This window comes from Chinchilla lanigera, unplaced genomic scaffold (genome assembly GCF_000276665.1).
Source record: "Chinchilla lanigera isolate Chin_1 unplaced genomic scaffold, ChiLan1.0 scaffold00012, whole genome shotgun sequence".
NCBI lineage: Eukaryota > Metazoa > Chordata > Mammalia > Rodentia > Chinchillidae > Chinchilla > Chinchilla lanigera.
In genome coordinates, this window is record NW_004955413.1 from 25,379,966 (window position 1) to 25,390,715 (window position 10,750).

At 49.5% G+C, this 10,750-nt stretch overlaps 2 protein-coding genes across 5 annotated transcripts in view; one reads left to right on the forward strand and one right to left on the reverse strand.

Annotated features, from left to right (window-relative positions):
* The window catches only part of LOC106147908 (translation initiation factor IF-2-like), a gene marked incomplete in the record, with an annotated part of 4,539 nt that extends 642 nt beyond the window's left edge, over positions 1 to 3,897 (reverse strand). Inside the window, 3 exon segments of the mRNA XM_013511306.1 lie at positions 378 to 499; positions 555 to 602; positions 3,757 to 3,897. Coding sequence (XP_013366760.1) covers positions 378 to 499; positions 555 to 602; positions 3,757 to 3,897 — 311 coding nt within the window.
* Positions 3,898 to 7,433: 3,536 nt separating this feature from the next.
* Mief1 (mitochondrial elongation factor 1) overlaps positions 7,434 to 10,750 on the forward strand; it is a 14,086-nt gene continuing 10,769 nt past the window's right edge. For 3 of the 4 annotated variants that reach the window (XM_005379297.2, XM_005379296.2, XM_013511528.1), the window contains exons 1-2: positions 7,434 to 7,628; positions 9,240 to 9,592. The gene's annotated coding sequence lies outside the window, so the exon portion shown is untranslated. Of the gene's footprint in view, positions 7,642 to 9,239; positions 9,593 to 10,750 lie in introns of all 4 variants that reach the window. The other variant, XM_005379298.2, reaches the window with a different exon arrangement.

The window sequence follows — 10,750 nt, forward strand, 5'->3', positions numbered from 1 at the left end:
GGGCGGGACTCGGACCCCGGGGCTCCGGGATCTCCTAGCACTGACCCGCGCCTGCTTTGCCTAGCGGGCAGCGGCCTCCGCGCCAGGCGAGTGCGCCCGAGCCCCGGGACGACCCCTGCCGGGCCTCGCACGGCCAGCGCACCCAGCCCTTCCAGCGTCCACGCGCACCCGCCAGGCGGATGGGCGGGTCGTGGATCCGGAGCCCCTGCCCCACGCCGGGCTGACCGGTCGCCGGTCGCGGTGCGACAGCATGCACACCCGCCTCCTGCTGCTGCTTCACCTCGGCGCGCGCTCCGAAGTGCCCTCGCTCAGCGATCGCCGCTCCCCACTCCGCGGAGCAAGCCGCCGAAGGCCGGGCCCCCGAGTGTGCCGTCGCCGGCCCGCGGGGCGGGGTGCTCTGCGCCTCCGCCGTGTTCGGTAGGGTCGCGGGAGGAGCGCCTTCCTCTGGGCGGCCGGGAAACGCTTGGTGCGTAAGATCGGGGGTAAAACCTATGGCTTCCTAATGAAAACATTTACTTTAGCCCAGCAGAAGCCGGAAGCCGGATGTGCGACACAGTGGCTGCCCCGGGGGCGTCCCGGACGCGGTGCTCGCGGTCGCCCTCCTGCAGAGGGAGTGGGAGGGTCACGCCCCTGTGTCAAATTATCGACGGGTGAGTGTTTCCCCACCTTGTGCTCCGTGTTGTATTTTTGTGCATTTATAATTTGTTTCATTAAATGTTTTGATTTTTCTTGTAGAAGTAGCCCCGCTCAGTACAATGTCACATAAAAACCCGCTCTTACAGCTTTGGGGGGAGGTGGAAAGTGAGTCATCAGGTGATTCGGCTACCGAGGATGAGTTGGATCATGTCAGCCTAAGAAGTTTCGACAGTGAGACTGAGCAAGAAATGACAGATAGAGAAGTAGAGAATGAAGACCTTGATTCAGACGAGGAAGACAACAGTAATGGCAATAAATATTTGACTAGCCGAAATGGTACAAGATGGGCATGTACACCCGAATCATCCGACGTTAGAACTAGTTCGGAAAATGTTATTAGGGTCTTGCCGGGGGTCAAACCTATTGGACAGAATGCCAGCACTGTGATTGAATGTTGGAAATTATTTGTAACGGATGATATGCTACAAGATGTTGTGAAATACACTAATAATGAAATACAGCTAAAACGTTCTGTATGTACCAATAGTAGTACTCAAAAATATATTTATCATGACACCTCACTATCTGAACTAAAAGCCTTCATAGGTCTGTTGTATATAGCAGGACTTTATAATCACGAGAATCTAAAGGATTTGTGGAGAAGTGATGGATGTGGCGTTAAGATTTTTAGAACAACCATGACACTCCAGAGATTTGGTGTCCTTCGAAATTGTCTACGTTTCGATGACAAAAAGACCCGCCAAGAAAGAAAAAATTCCGACAATTTGGCTGCTATTCGCTCATTTTTTGAAACTTTTGTTTCAAATTGTCAAGCAGTGTATATGCCCTCTGAGTACATGACAGTTGATGAGCAACTGGCCTCATTTCGTGGTCGTTGCAGCTTTCGGCAATATATGCCAAATAAACCTTCCAAATATGGTATAAAAATATATTCCCTGGTCGATGCGAAGACATTTTACACCTTGAATTTAGAAATTTATCCTGGAACTCAGCCACCAGGTCTTTATTCCTGCAGTAATAAACCATACGATGTTGTGAACAGACTTATTGCACCTATTTCAAAAAGTAACCGAAATGTCACATTCGACAGTTGGTTCACGAGTTACTCACTGATGTTACATTTGCTAAAAGAACACCAGCTGACCAGCACAGGAACTGTTCACAAGAACCAAGCAGAGATTCCTGAAAAAATGTTGCAAGTTCACAATAGAGAGATGTATAGTACAATCTTTGGATTTCAGAAAGACATAACATTGGCCTCCTATATGGCAAAGAAAAACAAAGTTGTATTGATACTGTCAACGTTACACCACGATGATAAGGTTGATAGTGAATCCTCAACACGAATGAAGCCAGAAATTGTCACATTTTACAACAGAACAAAACGGGGCGTAGATGTTGTGGACAAGTTATGCAGTGAGTATGATGTCTCTCGGAACACGAAGCGTTGGCCAATGGTTGTGTTTTACTCCATCCTAAACATGTCAGGCATAAATAGTATCATAGTTTACAAAGAAAATAACAAGCGCAAAATATCACAGAGAGATTTTCTTAGAGAACTGGGACTGGAATTGATAAAAGATCAGTTACAACAGAGAAAGAACAGTATGTGTTTGCCCAAAGAATGCAAAAGAATTCTGGAGCAGACCAGCGAGCAGACAGGTGAAACATCACAAGAACCTCCTCATCAAACAGCAAGACTAGCGAGATGTCAAGTGTGTCCTACAAAAAAAGACAGGAAAACAAAACACAAGTGCTGTCTCTGTAAGCGATACTTGTGTATGGAACATGCTGTGCGCATGTGTGAAGACTGTCTTAGCTGTCATAATTGAAGTAAAGATTCTTTGTTGTAGTTTTTTTAAATTCTAGTTTATATATTTGTTATTCTTTAGATTTTGTAAACAGTTGATTTTGAAAATATTAAAGTTTATTATAAACTTTTTCTTTTTTTTATTTTGTCTTTTTGAGCCAGGGTTTTGCTATGCAGCTCAGGCTGGCCTCGAACTTGCAGTGATCCTCCTGCCTCAGCCTCTGAAGTATTGTAAACTTTCAATATGTTAAAAAACTGATACTTTATTGATATTTTATTTTCCTGTTAAATACACATTTATAATAAAAACTTCCTAACAAAACAGCAATACCCGTGAGATGTTAAGTAGGTCCTACAAAAAAAGACGAGAACAAAACAAAACATATGCTTATCAGTGTAAGCGATACTTGTGTATGGAACATTCTGTTTTCAGGTGTGAAAGACTGCCTTATGTGTCATAAATGAAGTTAAGATTTTTGTTGCAGAGTCTTATTTTTATTCTTACTTTAGCTCATATAGGAATTTGTTTTTCTTTTAGATTTTATAACTAAAAAACAATTGATGTTGAAAATACCTATTTAGGGACAGGGATATAGTTCAGTGTCACAAGTGCCTGCCTAACAAGCTCAAGGTCCTGAGTTTGATTCCTGGTACCAAAACACACACACACACACACAAAATATCAGCCAGGCGTGGTGGTGCACACCTATAATCCCAGCACTCGGGAGGCTGAGGCAGGAGCTACAGAGTGAGCTCAAGGCCAGCCTGAACTGCATAGCAAGAACCTGTCTCAAAAAGACAAAAAAAAAAAAAAAAGGATCGGTTTATTATAAACTCAATAAATGTTAAAAAATTCAGTGCTGGGCTGGGGAGGTGGCTCAGTGGTAGAGCTCTTGCCTTAACAAGGCCCTGGGTTCGATCCCCAGCACCACCAAAAAAAAAAAAGGAAGCCAAAAATTCAGTACTTTATTTCATTGGTATTTTATTTTCCTGTTAAGCACACGTTGTATAATATAATAAAGCTCATGAAATTTTTTTTTTAAGCTCATGAAATTAATAGAGTTCTGTAAAATAAATATGGGTGTTAGACAGCCTCCTCATACTCCTTTTCAGGAAATTTTTTTGTTTGTTTTTTGAGACAGGATCTCACCCTGTAGCTCAGGCTGGCTTTGAACTCCTTAGGTGGTCCAGACTGGCCTCCAACTTCTGGTGGGCCTCCTGCTTCCCCAGTGCTGGGATTGGAGGTGTGAGCCACCACGCCCGGCTCTTTTCAGGAAATTTAACCTTACCCACAAATTGAGAGGCAGCTCTCGGGGCAGCGATCTCCAGCTCCCCGGCGCCTCCCTGCTCTGGGAGCGGCCGAGTCCTCTGTGACTGCAGCGGCGCTGGGCTGGGCTGAGCTCTGCCCTGTTGTCCTCCACCAGCAACATCCCTCCACTTCAGGGTGACGCATCCACCAAGGGCCTCCAGTCTTTAGGGGTCCAGCTGGTCCAAGGAGAGGAAGGGGCCTGGGGGACGCAGGTCTGTCCCATGAGGCCCGGGCTGCCCTCTCCTGTCTCTGTGACATCGCTCCTCTGAGGCTCCCGCCTCTGGCTTTCTCAGCTTCCCTCCTGGTGCTGCTCCCCGCCCCCGCAGGACAGAACAAGTCCCCTTGAGCCCAAAGCAAACCAGGCAGAGGCAGCACACGCAGTGGGGCTCGTCCCCCCGACTGTCCTTGCATCTTGTTCTGTCACTCCCCGGCAGACTCAGTGTCCCCCTTTGACTTCCCACTCATTCTCCAGCCCCGGCCTCTGCCCCCACCGCCCCCCGAAGCAGCCAGCCACTGACCAGCTGCTACATGGGAAGGACAGTGCCAAACTGGCCCTGTGACCTTGCCCTCCTCTTAAGGACGATGTCCTTCCCCTCCCCCGCTTCTGACCGTTCCTTCCCAGAGTGCTTTGCTTCTTTGGCCTTAGATTTCAGTGTCCCCGGACAACAACTCCTTATCCACTTCATGTGCCCTGGTTCTGACTTCATTTGCCCTAGCGATGGTTCAAGACCCGAGCTCAGTTCCTAGTCTCGCCACTTAAGCTTCTTGTTTATTTTGATTTGTTTTTATTTTATGTTTTTGAGACAGGGTCTGGCTATGTAGATCAGACCGTCCTTGAACTCTCTATGTACCTCAGGCTGGTCCCAAACTATTGGCCATCCTCCTGCATCAGCCTCCAAGTGCTGGGATTGCAAGTGTGCACCACCATGCCCAGTGAGTGTGTACTTCTTTATCCCTGCCTAATAAAACCTGTCTATGCCTCTTACTCATGTGTCCTGAAATTGTTTTGTGACAAGAGTCAAGAACCTAATATTTTTTATTTTTTTATCCTTTCTTTTAAGGCAGGGTCTCACTATGCAACCTAGGCTGGCCTTGAGCTTACTTTGTAGCCCAGGCTGGTCTCGAACTTGAAACAGTGCTCCTGCTTCAGCCTCCTGAGTGCTGGGATTACAGGCATGTGCCACCATGCCCGGCCCTCAAGATCCTAATAGACCAGGTTGAGGACTTCATCTCTTCTTTGGGAAAACTCTTCAGACCCCACCCAGTGACCTGATCCTGTTTTACTCTCCAGTCACCTCCCTGGTCTCAGCCCTGTCCTCTGGCTGGAGGTGTGGCACAGCTTCTCCTTGCCTCCCTGCTTAGGCCCTGGTTTCCATGGTTACTCCAGCCAGCCAGATGCTGTTAATAGAGAAGTCAGGTGCCACTGTTACAGGTGGCCCGATCAAAGGCCTGGACCTGGGCCCCTGTCTCTGAGTTTGGTTGCCTGCTTAACAGCCCCTGAGAGTATGAGAAAAACCCATAAAGCAAGACCGGTGTGGTATGCATACCTGCAATACCAGCACTTGGGAGACTGAGGCAGGATGATCTTCTGTTTTTTGTTTTTTTTTCTTTTGTCTTTTTGAGACAGGGTCTTGCTGTGCAGTTCAGGTTGGCCTTGAGATCACTTTGTAGCTCAGGCTGGTCTCAAACTCACAGTGATCCTCCTGCGTCAGCCTCCCGGAGTGCTGGGATTACAGGTGTGTGCCACTACACCCGGCCTGGATGATCTTCTGGAGTTCAAGGCCAGCCTGAGCCGGGCATGGTGGTGCATGCCTGTAATCCCAGCACTCGGGAGGCTGAGGCAGGAGGATCGTTGCGAGTTCAAGACCAGCCTGGGCTACAAAGTGAGGTCAAGGCCAGTCTGAACTGCATAGTGAGAGCCTGTATGAAAAAAAAAAAGAAAAAAAAAGGTCAGCCTGAACTATAGAGCAAGACCCTGTCTCAAGCAAGCAGCAACAACAGCAACAACCGCCCCTAAACTCAGAAAACATGGAAAAAGTTGTTTACAGTTTGATCAAATTGAGAGGGCGGCTAGTCTGCACCTTGACATCTTGGAGGACATAGTAGTGCTCCAATCTATAGACAAGGTAGAACAAACAGCCATTAAATTTTAAAATGGAGACAAGCTGGCCTGGAGGGCTGGGAGGGGGTTATGATTTCAGCACGAAGAAATTGGTGTTTATTTATTTATTTATTTTTTATTTCTTCTTGAGACAGGGTCTCGCTATGCATGCAGTTCAGGCTGGCATTGAGCTCACTTTGTAGCTGAAGCTGGTCTTGAACTTGAAACGATCCTCTTGCCTCAGCCTCCTGGGTGCTGGGATTACAGGCATGCATCACCAAGCCTGGCGGGTGAGCCCAGGGGCCTTTGCACTAAGCCACATCTCCAGGCTTTTTTATGTTTTAAATTTTTAAAAAACAATTTTAAATTTTTTTTTTATTTTTATTTTTTTTTGTGACAGGGTGTTGTGTGTAGTTCTGGCTGAACTCACTATGTAGCCCAGGCTGGGCTCGAACTTGCAATGATCCTCCGGCCTCAACCTCCCGAGTGCTGGGATTATAAGTGATTTTAAAAACTATTAATTTTTAAAGATCATTTTAACTACTCAAGTTACTGCACTGTTCCTTGGCTTCAGAACTTGTTCCTCATAAGGACCTTCTCACCCGCCCTCCTGCTCCAGAACCGGAATGCTCTTCCCTGGAAAGCTGTAAACTTAGCAGACAGGCCTCACCACAGGTCCATACAAAGTCCCAGCAGCCTTCACTCTGGCTCGCCTATTCCCCCTGGCTCCTGAGCCCTTGGTCAGTCTCCTGCGGTGTCTATAGCAGTGCCTTGCATTTTGGAGGCCCAAGATTTGTCCCTGATGGAAGGCATGCGCAGACAAGTTCTGGGTAACCCTGCCTGCCTCCTGCCTGAGACCATTCAGTCCTCACAGCTGCCTGGGGCTTGGGAGGTCAGGAAGTGTGGAACAGTCAGCTGCCCTGAGTCAAAAACCTGGGGCAACACTGGCTTCACCGAGCCAGATCCTGAGGGTTGGGTGGGGTTGTGTTGATTTCCCAGGGACATGGCCCCGTCCTCAAATCTAAGAAGACAGAGAAGCAAATGGATAATGAGCAGTGCCTGGCATATCACAGGTCCAAACGGTGGGGTTAAGAGACATGGGGGTACAGACGTTTTGTGGGGCTCAAAGGAAGAACAGAAATGTTTTGGAGAGCAGGAGGGAGGGGCTGAAATTGACTTCCGGCGGGGACATTTGGGGTAGAACTTGAGGAAAGGGTAAAGCCTGCCGGCATCGGGGGCAGGGTCGGGGGTTGCTGTGAAAGCCTAGAGAGGAACCTTCAGTACCAGAATTCTCTGTGGAGCCACAGGTCTTCAGTAGACAGGGCAGGGGCCCAGGCACTGCCCCGACATGCAGGGACTGGCAGCTGGAGCACACCCGCTCCTCTCTCCTCCCTCGGACCCGCAGATGCCCACAGCCAGCCCTCTGCCCAGACCTCTCTGCGAGTCCGGCCTGCTCTGCCTCCACAGCCCCGCCCTAGTGACGTCTCGCAAGAGGCGTGGCAACGCCAATGGGCGGAGCCTCTAGGGGGCGTGGCCCGACGGCGCTTTCGGCCCCGCCTCGGGAGGGAGGTTGAGGAGGAGACCGGAAGTTTCTTCGCCGCCACTCGCCTCCGCGCTCCCTTCAGTCCCGCCCCCGGCTACGTGCGCAAGGTCATGTCCCGGAAGTAAAGGAGCCATGTTGATGGGTGACCCGGGCAGAGGCAGTGAGCAAGAGGCGAATCCAGAGGAGTGCTAACGCGCGAGGCCCGCGGGTGAGTGAGAGAGGTGAGGGCGTTCTCAGGGCCGCTGCCGGCGCCCACATCCCGCCCGGGCGCTGGCTCCCGGCCTGTGTCTGGGCTTCCCCCGGCCGGCCCTGCGCTTTCTGTTGGAGGCCTCTTCGTGTCCCAGCTTAGCCTCCGGAGGCTTCCGGGCTCGGGAGCAGGCCGGACCTGGCCTCAGGGGCCCCGCACCCCGCACGGTCCCGCCGCCAAGGCCGGGGAAGGCGCTGCGGGGCGGCCGGGCCCCGCCGTCCATCGCCCAGCGACCTTGTAGCAACACCCCACGAGTGACGGTCGCTTTCTGTTGCTTGGTTTTCTGCCCCACCACGGAGGTCTTCTGCAACTGAGGGAAAAGGGACAGAGACGGTGGCTTGCCCAAGCTCGTGCAGAAAGTTAGTAAGGCCGGACTGAGGCTGTGGCGAGTTGGCTTTCGGTCCAAGGGTCGGCTCGTTTTTCTCCCAAGTCCCTTCCCCATTCAGCTGCAGTTCTTTATTTGCGAAGCGGGGCGGTGATCGTTTCTTCCCATAAGGACATTGTGAGTTTTCTTTCACTCAGCAGTTTGGAACCCCTGCTATGTGCCAGGCATGTTGCTGGGAAAGTTCCTGGGGTGCCCGGAAGTGCTGCATACTTGGGAAGACCCCAGCACACGGTCACTCACAGTGCACCCAGAGTTGGTCAGGAGCACGCCCCTCCCCTTTACAGCTGTGCACCTGCCCACGGGTTACTTCTGCATGCTTCCAGGGGCTAAGGGGTTGTTGATAGAATGAGTTGTTAGTGAGATATGCTTAGAACGTGCCTGGTAATGAGTCAGCCCTCGTAAGTGATCCCTCTTATTATGAACCCCGAGCACATCGTCGGGTCCTAGTTACAGTGTAATCGATGACAAAGCACTTTACAGATGATAACACTCCCACCCGGGTAAGGGTTTGTTGTTACTGAAGAAAGACAGTGGCAGTTTGTGTATAACTTAATGTGATATTTGTTGAGCATGTACAAACATGGCAAGGTGGCACTAGTGGTAGCTTTTGCCTGGTCAGTATGTGCCAAGTGCTGTTCTAAATGTGTCTCACTCTTTTAATGCTCAGATCAAGCATTTGGACAAAGTACGACTTATTTTCACGGCACAGAGAGGTTAGAAACTTGCCCAAGGTGATGCCGCTCATCAGAGTGGTGGTGCCCATATTCAAATATGGCTGAGTTCTTGACTTCAGGCACTCTGGACTCTTCCTTGTGATGAAGTTCTGTTATAGGTGCTTTACAGGTGGGAAGTTCTCAAAGTAGTAGTTGCTGTCCCTGTAATATCATTGTTTCCCTTTTATAATTGAGGAAGCTAATGCTCAAGAGGTTAAGAAGTTGACCCAAAGTAAGTGGCAGAGCCAGGGTTCCAGTTTGGCAGTCCGGCTTCCAAGCCCTGGTGAACCTTAACCTGTACTTTGCCAGAAAGGGGTGTTGGAAGGCTAAGGTCCAGTCCTGGCCCTGCAGTGAAGTCAAAGTGTAACCTTGGAAGTCTGATTCCTGGATTAAAACCCCCGGACCTGCACATTCTCTGCAGACCGCAATGCCATTAATTGTTATTCTAGCCATGTCCTTTTTTCTTCTGTATAGAGCGTGACGCCAGTCCTGCTTGTCCCCCATGGCCCCGTGGAGCCGAGAGGCGGTGCTGAGTCTCTACCGGGCTCTGCTGCGCCAGGGACGAGACCTCCGCTACACTGATCGAGACTTCTACTTTGCCTCTGTCCGCCGTGAGTTTCGGAAAAATCAGAGGCTCGAGGATCCTGAGGCCCGGGAGAAACAGCTGGAGAAGGGACTAGTCTTCCTCCACAGCAAACTGGGGGGGCTTGTTTAGGCTCCTCCCCTTTACTCCTGCACCCTGACTGCAAGGAAAGAGGACAGAGGTGCCCTTTCTGGACACACCTGCTCTTTCACCCCCACCTCCCAGATGCATTAAGAAGCCTCAGGTAAGTAGGCTCTGGTCCTGGTAGGCTTCACTTTTTTTTTTTTTTTCCTGATGCAGGGAACCAGGGAGGGAGAATATTTCCTTTTAGTAACCAACATCTTTCCGTTTGTTTCCTCAGTGAAGGAAATCAGACATACTAAAAGAAGTGGGTTCTTTTGTGGGAAAAAAGTAGGCCCTGAGTTCAGGGCCCCAACAGAATGGATTAGTATCCACATCTTATTTCATAAAACATTTTATATGTGAAAATGTTTAGAAAATCAATTGGTTAAAGCCGTTAGATAGAGTTCAGTTCCAAACCAGCTCATTCTTTAGTACATGGAGGTACATGCACTGTATGTGGGTCATATCATGTTTCCTGAAACAGGTATGTTCTGTTCTAACACAGTCTGCAAAGCACAGTATACAGACTTCAGAATCTAGTGCTTGGGTTTAAATCCTGGCACTGCTACTAATAGCTGTGGGAATGAGGGCAAGACATTAAGCCTTTCCAGGCCTTCATTTTCCCATTTGTGAGATGCAGATGATAGTAGTTACCTTCTTGGGTTATTGTGCGAACTCTGTGAGACAGTGCAGACACAGCACTGGGGATGGTTCTTGGCAAGGGCCAGCCCAGCTCTATTTACTCTGGATGCCAGTGTCAGCAAGAGTCTCACAGCAGCATAATGATTATATTTAATTCAGCAGCCTTCCTGGAGGTCCTCGTATGGGCCTGGCATTCTGGTAGGCTCTGGAGATAAGAGGTGAGTGATGTGCTCATCAGCGAACTCAGTCTTAGGCGTATATCAATCAGTGGGCAGCAGCTCTGTGCTGTAGGTTGGGTAAAGAGCTGTGGGCACAGGAAGGAAGACATAGGTCTGCCTTGGGTTTTGTGGTGGGAGAGGACTGTAGTTGGATATAGAAAAGAGGACATTTGAGGTCTATCTCAAATGAGAAATAGAAGCTTGCTGGGCAAGGGAACAAGAATACACAAATACTTAGAGGTGGAAGCTGCATTTTGTAGTCTGGAAACCTGGCATTGCTAGAATGGTGCACCTGTACGACAATCAGCTGGAGTTGAGGCTGGGCCAGGTTTGCGGAGACTATCCCAGCTTTGAAGGAGGGAATGGCATAGCTACTTTTTTTTTTTTTTTTTTTTGTCTTTTTGAGACAGGGTCTCTCT